Source organism: Rhinolophus hipposideros (genome assembly GCF_964194185.1).
Source record: "Rhinolophus hipposideros genome assembly, chromosome: 20".
NCBI lineage: Eukaryota > Metazoa > Chordata > Mammalia > Chiroptera > Rhinolophidae > Rhinolophus > Rhinolophus hipposideros.
Window position 1 is genome coordinate 43,455,130 of NC_138066.1, and position 17,047 is coordinate 43,472,176.

The 17,047-nt window shown below is 47.8% G+C and overlaps 1 protein-coding gene across 3 annotated transcripts in view; it reads right to left on the reverse strand.

Annotated features, from left to right (window-relative positions):
- RGS9 (regulator of G protein signaling 9) overlaps positions 1-17,047 on the reverse strand; it is a 62,505-nt gene that overhangs the window by 27,932 nt on the left and 17,526 nt on the right. For 2 of the 3 annotated variants that reach the window (XM_081027502.1, XM_081027503.1), the window contains exons 7-9: positions 16,514-16,590; positions 13,146-13,227; positions 6,056-6,118 (exon numbers count right to left, since the gene is read on the reverse strand). In XM_081027502.1, coding sequence (XP_080883628.1) covers positions 6,056-6,118; positions 13,146-13,227; positions 16,514-16,590 — 222 coding nt within the window. Of the gene's footprint in view, positions 1-6,046; positions 6,119-13,145; positions 13,228-16,513; positions 16,591-17,047 lie in introns of all 3 variants that reach the window. The other variant, XM_081027501.1, reaches the window with a different exon arrangement.

Genomic DNA, 17,047 nt, shown 5'->3' on the forward strand with positions numbered 1-17,047 from the left:
GCTCATCTGCTCTTTGCCACACGGAGGAGGGATCCATGAGAAATAGAAAATAGCCTGCTCTTGTCACCAGTTCCCTCCTTATCCTGAAGCTGAGAATGCTATGGAACAGAGTAACTCTGCCCAGCCATTTCTTGTAAAATTAAAACAAAAAGAGAGGTGGAGCCCCAATCACAAGATGAAACACAAACACAGGAAACACTCTTTAATTAACACTGTGGATGGTAAAAACAAACTCCCAGCTAGAAGATAAATAAGATCTGGGGATCTAATGCACAGCCTGGTGATGATAATTAGCAATACTGTATTACGTACCTGAAAGTGGTTAAGAGAGATCTTAAGTGTTATCACTGTGTGCGCGTACACACATGCACGCGTACACACGTGCGCGCGCGCACACACACACACACACATACAATTATGTGAGGGGATGGCGGTATTAACTGTAATATGTACATGTATCTAATCATTATCACCTTGTACACCTTAAACTTACATGTAGTATATGCCAATAATATCTCAATAAAGCTGGGACGAAAGAAATGGTAACGATGGTAAAGCTCGCAATCGTACTGGGCCTGTGCTCAGCAGCCGACATCCTAAACAGCCTCCTTCCAAGTGCTCAGGACCCAAGATAAAACTTCCTGTCGGCCACTGTCCTGTGGCCACTGGGCTCCTGGGTGGGTGACCACAGACGAAATAAGCCAGATTCTCAGTTGCCCCATAGGGAGCCGTCCTTGCAGGTCATTTCGAGTCTGTGTAACAGGGTCTGACTTTGGCTTAATATGTTTGTTTCTGGGGCCATGATCCCCGTCTTCAGGGTTTCAATGTTTTTATATTTTAATGCACTTCATTCGCTTTTATTACTCCCTTTAGGGCCCTGCATTGGTGGTGTGGTTTGCCGTTGGTTTTCTGATTCCCAGAATTACCAGCTATCTTCTGGGAACAGGACTGCAACGAGCTCTCTAATAATAGGATTCAGCTGAATCTGAGGTTTCCCCACCTCCACCTTGGATTGTCCATGTGGATTTTAGCATTTGTGTCTAGCTTTAAGCATAGCTGGCCATAGAATCAGCTTCCTCTAGATTGACACACAGGGTATCTGTCCTTCTAGGATGTGTGTGTGTCTGTGTATTGGGATAGCAGGAGAAAGGGTTCTGGACTTCTCTAAAAGACTGAGAGAATGCAGTTTGGGGAGAAAGAGTGTGGACTTTGGGATCAGACCAAGGTCAAAATCCTCGTTCTGTCACTTATTGGCTACATGACTTTGGATGAGTACTTTCGCATGTCAAAGCCTCTGCTTTCTCATTTGTAAAAGGGGATAGAAGAAAAAGGGATTAAATGAGACAATAGACAGGTGACCAGCATACAGCCGACTCAACATAACAGTGGCTATTGATTTAGGGTTCATGTGTTGCTACTGAGAATACGGATGGCACGGTTTTTAGCCCTACTCACAGGGGAAAATACAGGAGGCCCGTGCAATATTTGGGACATACTTACACTAAAAAAGGTGATTTGCTATTTATCTGAAATTCAAATTTCACTGGGCATCCTATATTTTTATTTGCCAAATCTCATAAACCTATCAATATTATTATTACTTAAGCAAAGACCATTAGAAGCATTAATTGAAAAATAAAGTTTCTTAAAAATACACACACACATTTCTAAGCAATTCAAAGAAAACCACCTCATGAGGGGGAAAAAAAGAAATCAACATATTTTTTTCACCTTGGAATTCATGTACAGATTCCCTGCTTTCTCAATAGTTGGCCCTCCCGGGAAATGACTCCCGGAGTTATTTCTTTATTCCCTCTCTGAGTGACACATTTTGTATAGTAAGACATTCTGTCTGAGTAATCTGCAAATGCTCTGCGTGCGTGGGATTCTAACATTATTTATCGCTTGCAGAGTTGCCCAAATAGCGACACACAACTAGAGCTTGTTTACACAGCTCTGTGGGTGGCCTGTTGGCCTTGAAACCAGCTTTCAGGCTGCAGACAAGTGTCACGGGGCAGGAGGGTCAAGGTCATGTCCTGAGTGGCCCTCCAGCCACTCGGGCAGGAGTGCAGGAACCCAGAGCAGGGAGAAGCACGGACCCCGGGATGGGGCAGCCAGGCAGGATTCTGTGCAGAAACAGAGGTGAGAGTCGGGCAAGATATGATGCAAAACGCAAGATGAGGAGAACCAGGAGGAATTGGGGCACACAGGCATTGAGAGCGGAGACAGGGTCAAAAGTCAGAAACCAGGAAATCTGGAAACTGCTGCCGTTAATACAAAGCAGACAAGAGACGAGATGGGAGGCAGCTAGCTGTCGAAAGAGACAAGAGTTCAAGGTTGTGATCCTCTGAAATAATTGTCCTGCCACATACTCCCTGATAGGACAGAGGCAGGACAGACTATATGATTTGCAGGGCACAGTGCAAAATAAAAATGCAGGGCCCTTTGTCACTCACCAAAAAAAAAAAAAGGATTAAGAATTTTAAGACGATAACAATAAGACATTAAACCAAGTAATGAGTGTGGAGTTGTGGACCAGTGAACAAATCACTTGCCATGAAACTGGCCCTGGATGGAGGACCAAAGGGCGTGGTTAGGGGCTGGGGATAAGGGTGGTATCAGGGGGCAGCAAGGGCAGTGGAACTGGCTGGGCCAGCTTGGGCAAAACTGCTCAACTTCTCTGTTTCTATTTTGTCACATGAAAAAAAATGGAACTGACATTTACCTCTCTTACCAAGCTGCTGCAAGAATTTAATGTAATCCAGCAAAGCTCCTAGAAGCCACATAACGGACAGTCAAACACATCAGGCAGGATAGGGAGTGGGCTTGGGTGCCCACGAGCTGAGAATCCCAGCTTCCCCATTGCTGAGCCGTGTGTCTTGGCTGAGTTGCCTACTCTCTCTGTCTCCAACTACGAAGTAGGCATGCTGATAACACTCATGACCTCACAGGTTGCTGTGAGTGTTAACTGAGCTGTGACTAGGTGTGAAACACTTAACCCCATACCTGGCATGCAAGCGGCTGTCAGCAAATGTCAGCCATTAGAGTCATTCCTTCCGAACCAGCACCAATCACACGGGAGCCTCAAGGAGAAAGCTGTTTGTCCCTAGGTGGTGGCAGTACAGGAGGAGCCGTCACCCACTAAGGGGTCCAGATGGAGGGCTCGGCAGAACATAGTATTTAATACTGTGGAGCCACGTTTTTTCTTTTACCCAAAGACCAGTGTGCATGCCCTTATAAACTGTGCCGTTTTCAGCAGTTTACTGGACTAGGCAGGGATGTTGGAATTGGTATGTACCTTTCTCCCACTGCCTCCAACTGAGGCATAAACATGAGAAGGTATAAGGACAGAAGAGGAAACAGGCTAAGTATGGCCTCCCAAACCAGGGGCTAGGGTCTACCAGGCTCCCTAAATTGGCTCTCTAGCAGCATGGTGACAGTTGTAATAACAACAATAGCTACTGTTTGTGGAGTGTCTCAGCATGTTGGATACCATTTCAAACACTTCACCTATATGTCTCATTTAATCCTTTGAAGGAGCTATTGTTATTCCCATTTTGTAGATGAGGAAACTGAGGCTTTAAATGGCTCCAGAGCTCGTCTAAGATCACACAGCTAGAGAGTGGCAGGGTTGGGTGATAGTCATTCTGATGGCAAAGCTCTCTTCGGCACACTGCATTGGCTCTCATCACTAAATGACCATGGCAACACTGTTGGGGTTGGGGAAAGAAGGGCCAGCCTGGGGCACACCACTGCCCACAGCCAGGCTAGCACCCGGCCGCCACTCAGCCTCCCCCAGGAAGGCCAAATTCTCTCTGAAATAAAGGAAAAATGGGGGCTGTGTATGCTTAATGCCTCCATATGCTTCTAAGTATAAAAACAGTGAGGACACGCTCTCTGGGTAGGGCTTTTGGCCCCTGACCAGGTCCTTTCAAGGCTGGGCAGCCACACTGACCAGCAGCCATCAGCCTGAGAAAATGGGTCGCTCAGGACCCTAGATACCTGCTGACCTAACAGCCTCCTTTCTGACACTTGATGGTGTTTATTTCTTTTGAGTTATTTGCCTCCAATTAAGGAAAATGGATATGTTTTCAAGAATTCACTAATTCTCAAAAATAGCCTCTCTCTTCAAACCAGCACTGTAAGCTGTTCTCTGAAAGGAAACAAAAATCAGAATCCTTTGCACTCCCAAGGCCTCGTGGAGACACTTCCTATTCCCTCCGCCCTCTCCTCTCAGGACAGATAAACCTGGAAAAACAGCGGACACTTAGTCAAACTGGGGACGTGCTGCAAATAGATAAAACCCAGCGCCAGCTTCCGTTTCCCTAATAGCTGGATCAGACACACACACACACACACACACACAGCGGCTGGCTGAGGGGACAGAAGGAAGAACTGCTTGAGAACTACAGTTCTTAATTCTTCTTAACAATTCACAGCAGCCAGAGTGCCGACAGGAGAAAGAGAGCTGGTGGAAGAGAGAGAGAAACAGAGAAGATGATGGTAAACAAAAGATGAACATCAGCACGGTGGACACAGCCCTCACTCTGAGCTGACAGAATTGCAAACATCTATCTGGCAAGCAATGGGTTTTGAAAGCCAGAAGGCCCTCTCTTCCCCTAACCTGATGGTGATGTGCTTTCCACCTCTACCCTCCCCTCCTCCACACCAGAGAAGCTTCCAGAGCTGCCAGTTATCCATAACAAAAAGCAAATCTTCCAGCCCGGTTCAGCATTTGCCTTGATGATTCTGTTTCCATGGAAACCAAGCCTCAGCAATTATCTGTCATCTGACAAGGAGAACATGGAAAAGGCTGGGGAAGGCTAGCAGTGCCATACATGTATCAAAGGGAGGGTTGCTTTGAGTTGTGGACAAGGGACTTAGCAACGCCCCCCCAGGTCATACCCTCTAGGAACTGAGTCTCTCTCCACAAGGACTGTGTCCCTAAGCCTGGCCATCTGTCTCACACACTGGTGGGGGGACCCACAGCCATCTTGAGTTCTGGGTCCCAGAGGGCAAAAGTGTCCATGTCACAGAGCTGCCGCACTGCCACCTTTTTCCTGCTCCTTTCTTTCCCCATTGACTTCCTTCTTCCTCTTTTCCTAGTTCATCCCTTCCAGCTTCCACTCAGGCTTTAACGCCCTGCCAAGGCTTACAGATGACACACTAAGCTAAAGAGGTCTCTGACCCTTTCCTACCCAAAGGCAACGTTAGACAGAAAGCAAGGAAACTAAGACTAGTTTAAGTGGGGCTTAGACTGGTTTACGGGAATCAGTGGTTCTCATCTGGGGCAATATTGTCCCACAAGGTACATGGGACAATGTCTGCAAACATTTTTGATTGTCAGGACTGTGAGGCGGGCAGGGAACGGCACGCTGTTACTGGCATCTAGTGGGTAGAAGACAGGGATGCAGCTAAACATTCTACAATGTGCAGGAAAGCTCCCCTCCCCCCAAAGAATTACCTGGCCCAGAACAATAGTGTCATGGTTGAGAAACCCTAAACTGCATGCTCACTGTTTCAACAGCTTCTGAACTGCGTTTCCTTACATCGGAAACCATCACAGGAAATTGGCCATCCATCATAAATGGTGGCATATTAGGAGGAAGGGTTCTTTTAAAACAAAAAGCATAGGAGAATCTTTGCAAAGATCCCACCCCACAGAGATGCAAAAAGAAAGTGTGACATTCCAGGTCCTATCATATGGATAAAGGTTTAAACCCAAAGTGCAGTCAAGGGTTTCAAGCCTGGGGCCTATAGTCTTCAGGGAGTCAGGGCACTGGCTGAAATTATATGCAAAACATCGGTCTGTGCATCTTTGGGCAGAATGCTTTCCTAACTTTCATCAGATTTGCAAAAGGAAAGAGTGATTCATGGCCTTGTCCCTGACACTGATATCACAGAGCCCACGGCCGTCCTCTCTCTGGCAGTCTCAAAGGGGAGATACCATTGCACCACAGGCACAAACGTATACTAGACATGTGAGCATCTTCCCAGCCTAAGAACCTGACCTAGGCCCTGCCCGAAGTATGCATCAGAGACCTACCTGGTTTACCTGAACTTCATTCGGATTGGTCACTCGGTCCAGGCCATAGTCCAGCACGTTGTTCATTCCTGGCTGAATAGAACAAAAATAACATAAGGACCACTACGGGGAGAGTCTCCAGTTTCTAAGTAACTGTGGGTCTTAGCCACGCTGCCAACTGCGAGACTGAGTTGAGACGGTCTTGTGGCCTATCCCCTGGGGAGCTAGGAGGGTGTGTAAGACCCTCTGAGTGAGCTGGAGAGCTTCCTAGGACTGTTCTACTATAGCCTCCCCAGAACCTAACACAGTGGAATGGATGCATGCATGCATTGATGGATGGACGTGTATGTGGGTAGGTGGCTGGGTGGGTGGCTGGGTGGATGGGTGGGTGGGTGGATGGATGGATAAATAACACTCAAATTCAATGAGAATTCACTCGCATTAGTACATGGGACTCCCAATTCCTCCCATGGTACTCCTTCTTCAACCTACAGTACAGCGATTTGGAGAGTCCAGGCTCCTCTGTGTTTCAATCCTAGTTCTGCCACTTGCTAGCTCTGAGACTGCTAGCTCTGAGACAGATCTTGGAAGCAACTACTTCTCTCTGCACGTGGTAGCCCTTCTGGGAAATGTAGATGATCTCTCCTACCTGTCAGGTTCTTGTGAGAATTTAACAAGATGGAGTGTGACGCTCTCAACAGAGGGTAGCTATTATTAGAGCAAGGGACTGCATTCATCCTATGCTCGTGTTTGTAAATAAAGGCTTAGCCCAAAGCTGGGTTTTAATCTGTCAGTTCTCTTCTCCGTCATGCCACCCCTCTCCAGCCAATCTTGCTTGGTCTCTCTCAGTTCCGTCAGGCCAACAATTTGGGTCTTGTACTTCCCTCTGGTTTGGTTCCAGGCACCCACCAAGTTCTCCTGTGATTAACCAGGCTGATGACATTGAAGCAGAGGCACAAAGCAACTGGGCTTTCTTCCCATCAGATTCAGCCTCACCAATAGGATCAGCCACATTTTTAGCTCAGAAGTATGGTTGCCAAATAAAATATAAAATGCCTAGTTCAGTTTGAATTTCAGATAAACAGCAAATATTTTGATATATAATTTTACATAAAAGTGTATTCCATATGATTTTAGTAGAAATATATAATAAGTGTCAAAATATTGGGACATAAATCATTTGCTGTTTATTCAAAATTCAAATTTAACTGGGCATCCTATATTTTATTTGCTGATTCTGGCAACTTAGCAGGCTACCATGAGCATACAACCTAGGCAAGGAAGAAAAAACAAGAAAGAGATAGAAAATGGGTTGGGAGAAGGACAAGGAAAGGGAGTGGCTACCTCACCCTAGTTGTTACATGTAGACCTCAGTCAACAAATACGTATCAGCACTGACGATGGCTGACGTTGTGCTCAGCCCTGGGGAGCCCGTGGTGAATGTGACAGAGATCCCTGCCTTGAGACATTGCCAGCAGGTCTCATGGGGGAGACAGCCGCTCAGCGATTAATGACATAAATGACAAATTACAATGGTGACAAGTGCTGTGAAGGGACAATATAGAAGCCCAAGCCAGCCCTCAATGGGCTCTAACCCAGCAATGGGCGGGAGAGTGGGAAGCGTGTTCATCAGAATCAGTGCCTTTGCCTGCAGTGGGTCCTAGGAATTTGGCCCCTCCATCGAGTACAAAGAAAACCCCCAGCTTAACTAAAGACAGACTTCACACACACACCCTCTCTCTCACACGTACAACTTTCATATCTCACACACGTCCATTCACTCTCACAGTCACATTTACACACCCCCACACAGTCTCACACACTCACACTCAGACACACTCACATGCACACACCCTCACACTTACTTAAAACTCTTCACACTTTCACACTCACACAGGCATGCACTCACTCTCACAATGACACATGCTCACACACTTACTCACACCACACACGCATACATGATGCACACACTGACACACACACCCAGCCCATGCCCATGGTGCCCCTACAACCACAGGCGGGCTGCTCTTCCACAGGCACTCACGCCTCAGAAGCGTCAGCAGGGTCATCTCCTTGAGTCTTAAATTAGTTCTCCAGCTCTTTCCTTTGAACTTGACCCATGCTTTGATATAAAATCAGCTGCCCCGGTACTCAATCGGGTACCCACGTCACCGTGATCAGCACAGGGCTGCCTTCAGCTGCCCAGACCACACGGCCCTGGACTCCTAGAGTGGTAGCCACCCACTGGGCTCTATTATTCTGCCAACCTGTCCAGTGCCAGGCCCCCCGGCTTCCCTCAGCTCTACAGAAGGGCCAGGCACTCTCCTCTGGCTGCCCCACCGCCCAGACTCCTGCCACCTCTGTAAGTCTGAGCTGTTCCTATGGAGACTTCAAAACTCTCTAGGGGGTGCCTTTCTGCTCCTGCTGGTTTGGGAAACTCCCAGACTCCATTCATTCATTAATTCATTCATTCATTCATCGGGTAATGTAAAGCCTTTGTTCCCCAAGATAGTCACTTGAGCCTCTGTTGACGCAGTTTCTAGCACGCAAGAAGATGCTTGAATGGAGATAACCCAGAGCTGACTGTCAATGCACCAGAAACAAGGGCAGCCAGCGTCCCTGCTGTGAGCTGCCAGCAGATCAGGGGACATGCAGACACATTCAGCCCCAGTTCCATGCACAGGAAGCCCTCCAGCGACAGCCAAGCCTCCCCCTGCAACCGGCAAAAGTGTGAATGCCAGGCTGTGACAGCATCCCTTGGTCATCAGTCAAAGAGGCAGTTTGTTACATTCTTCATAATTCGGGTGAGAAAAGGACCTGTGTACCCCCAACATCTGGTCCCCGAGGAGGCGACATTCCCAGAATCAGCATTCCAGAGAAGGGCCAGGGTGGAAGCCGATGTATACTCCTTGGTACACCTCCCCACGTCCTCCTGTCCCTTCCCTTGTCCTCCTCTCCTTCTCTCATCAGCACTCCCTTCCCTGCGGTATCAGTTCAGACCCTTTAGGTGCGTGGGATAGAAAACAAACAGTAAAATACCAAATAATTGTCACCCCAATAAATTTTTAAATGCCAAATAATTTTGTAAACAAAATAAAACGGGGGAAAGAGATAGAGATGAGACTGAAACAGAGAGATGAGTTTAGACTGAAAGGTTAGAGAAGTCGGCTGAAGCAGATCTCGGCTTGAAGGTCACTTTCGTGGAGAGGTGTTCCCAGACCCCCGATCTGGCCTGGGACCCCTGCCTCTCACAGCTGTCCTGGCATTCTGCACAGTACACATTTATTTGTGCAACACTTTTAGTCTTTGTGTCCCCGGCCGACTGTAAGTTCCTTGAGGGACAGGCAATGCCTATCTTAGCTCATCATTCAAATATACCCCTCGCCTTGTAAGCATCTGGCATAAGTGGGTGTTCGCCAAATAGATGTTGATTTTTTTTTTTAATTTGGATCAGAGCATATGGAATTTTCCGAACTGTTTTTATAACATTAAATATTGGACCATTTTCCTAGGTCAATAAATGGCCTTTGAAAATATCATTTCAATAGCTTCACAGTGTTCCATCTGGTGGCTTTACCTGAATTTATTTCACTACTCTCTGTCGTTGGACATTTAGCCCAGCTCAACAGGAAATGGAGGGCAGAAATCTCCTTCTCTGGCGAGTGTCTGCATTTGTGGTTGAAACAACGGCCATTTAGCTTGATATTCAGACAAGTGCCTGCTTGATTAGAGTACAAACCACTGTCCCTGGCTCATACCCTCCCTATGTCCGTGGTCCGTAAGTCAGTGGACGGTATCCTCGGAGACACAAAGTCACAAACGGTGCAGCAAAGATGCACAAAAGGCCACGAAATGACTTTTATAAAGGAACCGTTTCTCCCTCTGCTCATTTACAAAGTGAACTGTTGTTTGCATTGTGCCCAGGTCTGTACTTTGTTCCATTTGGGTAAAAAACGAGAGAGGAACATTGTTTTCCTTCATTATAGGTTGCTGAGTCAGGGGTGGCATTTGGGCTCAGGATGGGGAATGGGATCAGACCCCTCAGCCACCCACACCTAATCTTGGCCTCCAGCCGTGATGATACCCCCTGATACATCTGGCACAATATTCCTCCCCCCTCCCTTAATCACCCCCGTTGTGCCCCTTCAGCAGTGGGTCTTATGTCTAGGAGAGTGCTGCTCATCTATTACGGCAATTTGGATTTTGAGCTCCTTGAGCTGAGAGAGGGGACCTCGTGTGGGTGCACCTTCCACAGCAGCAGCAGGTCAGACAGACGTGGATTCACATCCAGCGCTGTGCAAGCTACTGAACCTCTCTGAGCCTTGAACTCCCCTTCGGAACAATGGGGATGATGCTACTCCCTACTTCACAGCGTCGTCCTCAGGTGAAGGGGACCATCCATGCCAAGAGCTGATCACAGGCACGCAGTAGGCGCTCAGTGACCTTTAGCTGTTACTTTATGCCAGCACCTAACGGCTCAGCTGGCACAGAGTCAGGGCCTCATGAAGGTCTCACGGATTAATGAACAGAGAAGTGAACAGGGAAATGAATCGACTCGGTACCTGCAGGTTGTGTCCTCCCCACCACAGTGGGTTACAGTCAGTCCACATACTGGCTGCTCGACACTCCACGGGGCCAAATGCTTTGTTTGCCTGGCTGGCTTCTTTTCCCACTGAACTGACAGTTTGTTTGGGTCTCTGGGAGACAGTCTGACAGTCCCTAAGCTCCTGAGCTTCCCGGGCTTGCTCAATGTCCAGGCTGAGACAGACTTCAAACAGGACGCTCTTCACACACAGCATGTCTAACCCCAAGGCTCTCAGGCCACCAAGAGGCTGAGAGTGTTTTAAGAAAGGGGGGAGAGTAGGACCCAGAGGCGCTCCAGCCTCCTCTTTGACTACTGGTCTGGGTCTGACCTCAGAGGGCAGCAGTAGGAGCGACTGAATGTGAAGAGCAGCTTTGTGTGGAAGTTTTACGACTTCTGAGTACATCAAAGCCGCATTCTGAACTTGGCTCCCCCGAGCTATCAAAGGGAGACCAGGCACCTTTGAACCCTGGCAGCATGTTTGTGGGAGCAGCAGTGACTCATCCAATGCTCTGAAAACCAAGGAGGTCACAAAGAGGTCTTCTGTGCACTGAGACATCATGTGACATCATGTGACATTGTCGTGGGAGGCAAAAGAGTATAGAGACTCAGAGCGAAAGGCCGTGCAGTCGGGGTTCAGATCCTCTGGCCTTCACTGGCTGTGCAACTGTGGCCTGTTAGCAACGTCCCTGAGCCTTAGCTTCCTCGTCAGCAAAATGACACTAACAATATCACCTCCCACACAGGACGGCTATGATGCTATAAGATGGTGAATGCAAAATGGTGCCTAAGGCACACTGAAAGGTCTCCATTCAGGTCTGCGGTGATGATGATGGTGAGACAGTGAAAACGACCATGGGGGTGACGGTGGTGATGGAGGTGGGAAAGTGGGGGCAATGTGGGACACCGTGAAGGCAGGGGAGGAGATGGTAGAAGTAGTAATCACGGAGACACGCGGTCAAATTTAGGTAGTTCTGAATCATACTGTCAAGAGCCACTCAGTCATTTGCCTGGTGTGGGGGCTGAACGGTTCCCCCAGGAGAACTGGGGAGAACTCAGATAATCTGTTTTTCATTCTCTTCCCCATAGGCCTCCTGGGTTCAAGGACAGAGGGGAGGAGAGGGACCCAGGGCAGATCATGTACACAGCCAGTCCACGCCGCTTTGCAAGGGATGCAGTCACATTGGCATTCCCACACCACAGAGTCCCTGCATGTAGTAGGAAGCCACTCTGCAAGGAGCAGGATCCCGTCGCTCATGGGTGTCACTGGCCACCAGGGCATTTTACGGGCCACTTGCCCGTATCCTCACCAAGGCTCCCTCTTTAGGAACAGATGACCGAATGCAGGCTAAACAACACACGATTCCCTTCTCATACAAAGATCTCACTCCTGGGCTACCAACAGGGAGGCGTGTGCTTGCCGCTGTTTCTCCAGAACCCTGGCTCAGTCATCCATTCTTTCACCCAGCCCCGTGTCAGGCATCGGCTAGCTAGTTTATCTAGAGGAGGAGCCCCGAAACAAAGCAAAACCAAACAAGCTGCTTGGGGATCAGCCCCAGGATCTTAACCTCAGCCAGAAGGCACCCAAACCAATGGCCCTAAGATGGAACAGCTTACGGGGTATTTGTTTTGAGTGGAGAAAGAAAATAAGCAAAACGGCCAAAATCTGATGGGCCAGACGTTTTGGCACCATGACTGACCCAGTGTGCTTTTTGAGTCTGAGAATTTGGTTACCTGACAACCAAGAAAACTAAGGGAGGCAGAGGAAGGACATTTGTTTTGAACTTGTCACTTTTCAGAATCACATCTTTCACCTCCCATGATCTCTACGCAGCATGTGGGTCTGACAGAGGCGTACACTGAGGCAGCAGAGGGAACTCCAGTGGGTGACAGTGTCCTCCTGTTTCTCTGTGCTGGGGGCTGAGGCGACTACTTCCCAGAGATGAGATTTGACAAGTTACATCATTAATGTCTAGCTTGTCTGTCTGAGCTACTTAAAGTCCCACAGCCAGAGATGTAATGTGCCCTAAGCAATAAAGCTTAGCACACATTTACTCCTCTCACGCCTCCCCCACCCCCATCACAGCCTCTGGGGACTGAATCCAGAAGAGGAGAAGGGGGAGCCAGAGACATAAGGCATAGCTTTGGATATGCAGAGTGTCAGTTCTCTACAACATTTTATTTTTCTGCCTTGGAGGCTATGTTCTAGTTTTTTTCTTCTTTTTCCAAGCTATCCTGGCCAAAAAAAAAAAAAAAAAGGTCCTAGCTCTCTTAAAAGACAAACTCATTCAGGTCCCTGGCTTAGGTCATTTCACCTGGTCCTAACACTAGCAGATGGGCCACGAGCAGAGCCCATCCAGGCGGTGCATTTCCTCTTCCAGCCAAAAGGCCCTTGATGCTAACTCAACACCGAGCAGCTCCTCCTCTGCTTCAGTTCCAGCCCCAGAGGGAGCTGAGACGGCAAAAGCGATGCTGAGGACAGGGTGGGGGTGGGGGGGCACAGAAGAGATGGGTGAAACCAGGAGGGAGAATACTCACAGGGCATCGGTGGACCAGCCAATACGCTTTCTCTTGGCAATCCAGTGCATACCTGTCTGCTTTATTCCTTTCCTTTCCAGTCCTGAAAAGCCAGAAGCCATGGTTAAAGCCAGTGAGGTGCTGTATCTTTTTGCTCAGTCATAGATCCGATTCCTCATGACCCAGATCTGCCTGACTGATCTGTGTTTGCCGTAATAATAATGACAATAGCAAAGACTCGTAGGACACTGGTGTGCTAGGCACCCAGCTACATGCTTTCATGTGTTATTAACTCATTTAATCCTCCCAGTGACCTTTTCTCACTTCACACTTCAGGGAACTGAATCAAAAAGAGGTCAAATGCCCTGCCCAGGGTCACACTGTCAGCTCACAGCAGGAATAGGACTTGAACCGGGGCTCTGGCCCCAAACAGACTCCCGCTCTGCCTGAGAGCCCTGGGCTGGGATGCGATCATACCCATGACTAGCCCTAGAAGCAAATCAACTCCACCAACTTCACCACTGGGGTGAGGGTGGATGACATTCTAGGCTGACATGTGACCGACCACCTAGCTTCTTAATGTTTGCTGCTTTGGTAAACCATATAATCAACATCTGGACAAGCAGCCAGCAAGCAATCCCAGAGCACGTGATGGGGCAAATGCTGGCCTTGGGGAATCCTCATTTCTCCCTACCTGTCAGTTCCACTCTGTCACTTTAAAGAGTTGGTGACAAGTCAGGGTTTTTTTCTGAGCCCAGATTATTGCCGTAAAAGGCTATTCATTATCTTTCAGTCTCCCGCTTTCCCATTTTGGATAGAAAATGATGTTTTCTTCCTATAGGAGCCAGGCAACCTTAATTACCATGCAAGGGCTCCACGCAGCACCATTTCCACGGCGACCTGAGCTCACATTCGGTAATGCTTGTTTTCCTAGGCAACGTGGGATGACGCACATGCCCTCTACAAGACAGCAGATTTATTTGCCAGCTAATGTATTGTGAATAACACAACACCATCCAGAGAACCAGATGGGTGCAGAGCCATTCCAGTGGGGTGTTTTGCCAACCTCCTCGGGAAATTAAATATAAACACTGTCATTACAACTTCCCCTTGCCAACCTAACTTGATTTTCTACCAGGTTAACTACCCCTGTCCTCAGGAGCCTGAGGCACTGTGGAGTTTCCATAACGCTGGACAGCCCTGTAAATAGGGTAAATCACTAATTTATTCCAATGGTCCTTTCTGGCTTTGCTCTTCCGCTCTTCTCTGATAGATGTTATTGGAAGACAGTCATGATGCATGGAATCACGGGCGTCAGTAAACAAGGAATTATTTTAGTTTGTCATATTATGATTTTTTAAATAATATTATCACTCCATCAATCAATTATTCATTCATTCATGCATGCATGCTGTGGACTGAATATTTGTATGTCCCCAAAATTTATATGGTGAAGCCCTAATCCCCAATGTGATGGTCTCTGGAGATCTAGAGCCTTTAAGAGGAAATTAGGGTTTAGAGGTAATTAGATGAAGTCATGAGAGTGGGACCCTTATAATGGGATTAGTGCCTTAATAATAGGAGACATCATGGAGCTTCTCTCTCTCTCCCCACCTTCTCCCTCATACCTCTCCCATACAACCCCCATGTTGCTTTGTCTCAAACACACCCAGGTAGGACTACATGTCAGTGGTGAGAGGGCAGTACCAGCTCTCTCAGTAATGTTCCTCTATCTGAATCGAAGGCCTAAGAACAATTTTTCCCTCATGTGAGGCAATCAAGCCATTCTGCCATTAGAATTTTTGTTTTTTGCTGGACCTGCACTCCTGCACCTATTGTGACGGTTAATTGTATGTGTCAACCTGACTGGGCCACAGGGTGCCCAGAGATTTGGTCAAACATCGTTCTGGGTGTGTCTTGAGGATGTTTTTGGATAAGAGTGTTTTCAGTTGAAGGCCTGCAAATAAGAGGGGATTCCTCCTGCCTGACTGCTTTGAGCTAGGACACCGGTCTTTTCCCACCTTCAGAGCCCAACTAAATCATCAGCTCTCCCTGGGTCTCAGGCCTGCCAGCTTTCAGACTGGAACTTACACCACCGGCTCTCCTAGGTTTCCAGCTTGCCGACGACAGATCTTGAGACCTCTCATTCATCATAACTGTGTGAACTAATTCCTTATAACATATACAGTATATAACTAATTCCATACATTATTATATACACACACACTCTTGGTTCTTTCTCTTGGAGAACCCTGACTAATCAACCACTACTCCGGTCCCAAGGCTGCTTCACGAGCATGGGGTCTCCACCATGTAGCCCCGCCATGCTCCAGCAGGCTTAGACCTGCCAGGACCTGGACCCATCGAAGTGAGTAAGGCTGGGCCAGCTGCACTTATCCATTTTGGTAATCATTGGTAGTGGTCCCCAGATATTCCTAACTCTCATACATCTCAGCCACATGGTAATACTATACATCCCCACCCCTCCTCCTTTGAAGTTATATATATGGCCTGCTTTTGGCTAATGAATTGTGAGCAGAAGTGACATGTACCACTTGTGACCCACACAGCCTCTCTTCTCTCCCCCACTGCTCCAGATGGTGCTGCCCCTTCAGCATGTGTCCCTGAGCACAAAGCCTGTCAGAGCCCCAGCAGACCACAGTGGCTATGTAATAGAAGCAAGATGCGAACACTGTGGTTTCATGCCCCTGAGACATGGGGCTATTTGTTACGCTAGCCTAACTTATCCTGACAGATACATTCTCTCCAACATTCACATCTGGCTCTTACAGACAAGGCAGAGCCCTCAAGGGGCATGTCGGCTCCAGTTCTGAGGTGGACAGCAGGCAAATGAGAGCAGCATGGGTGGTGACAACATGTGAATGTGATTATATCCCTCCCCTGCTTAAAATCTTTCTATGCCCCTCACCCCCCCATCATGACCCTTAGCACAAAATGCTCTCACACTATGCAGCTCCAGGCTCACTTCCGACAGTTTCAGGCTCTGCGCTCTCCACTCCTGCTACAAAGAAATGTTCAAGTGGGCTGACTCTCGTTCTGTCTGCTTAGAATATCGTTCCTCCCATCTCACCTCTCCTTTCCATCCACCGTCATCATCCTTCGCCCAGATACCTCCTATGCAGCCTCCAAGTTCAATGTCGCTTCTACAGTTCCTTTTGCAAACCCCTGCCTGTGGTTCTCATGTCACTGTAGCATCATGGCCTGTTTGCTCATCTGCCTGACCGACTAGACTATTTCTTTATGTTCCCTATGCCTGGTCCAGTGTTTGAGACAAAAATGCCCAACAAGAGTTTATTTTAATAAAAGGAATCAAAGAAGAAAGGGAGGGAGGAAGGTCAGTCAAAGGACGAATGTCACCTTTCACTCACCTGTACTGCTCTTTGGCCTGCATAATGACGAAGTCCCACTTGTAGTTAATTTTTTTGTTCAAGAAACTGTAATTTTCCTAGAAAAGGAAAACAAAATGAGAACATTGAGTGCCATGGCATGGGCCATGCACAGTGAGCAGAAAACCCTAAGTCAGTAAGGCCATGCTTCCGGTTCTGTGGCAACTAGACCGTGCCAAAGAGCCTCCCACCCCAGCTTTGCAAAGGCGTTCATTCAAGGGGTAACACCAAATTCTCCAAAAGCTTCAACTTGGCTTGGATTTTTTAAACTAAATGTATTCCAAATCTATTAGGAAGAGGGGAATAGTGCGGGTAAGAATAATGGAAACTCAATATTCAACAACAGAACATCACAAATCCACAAAGATAAAATCTACCATTGGTGTGATACTGGCTATTCTAAAAATATGTATGTAAAGAATAAAATCACAGCCAGATTGTTGCCATCTGCCCAGAAATCTAGCCTTTTGAGGATTAGGATGTGTCCTTTGAGAAAGCTGACTCGTCTAGCCTAAA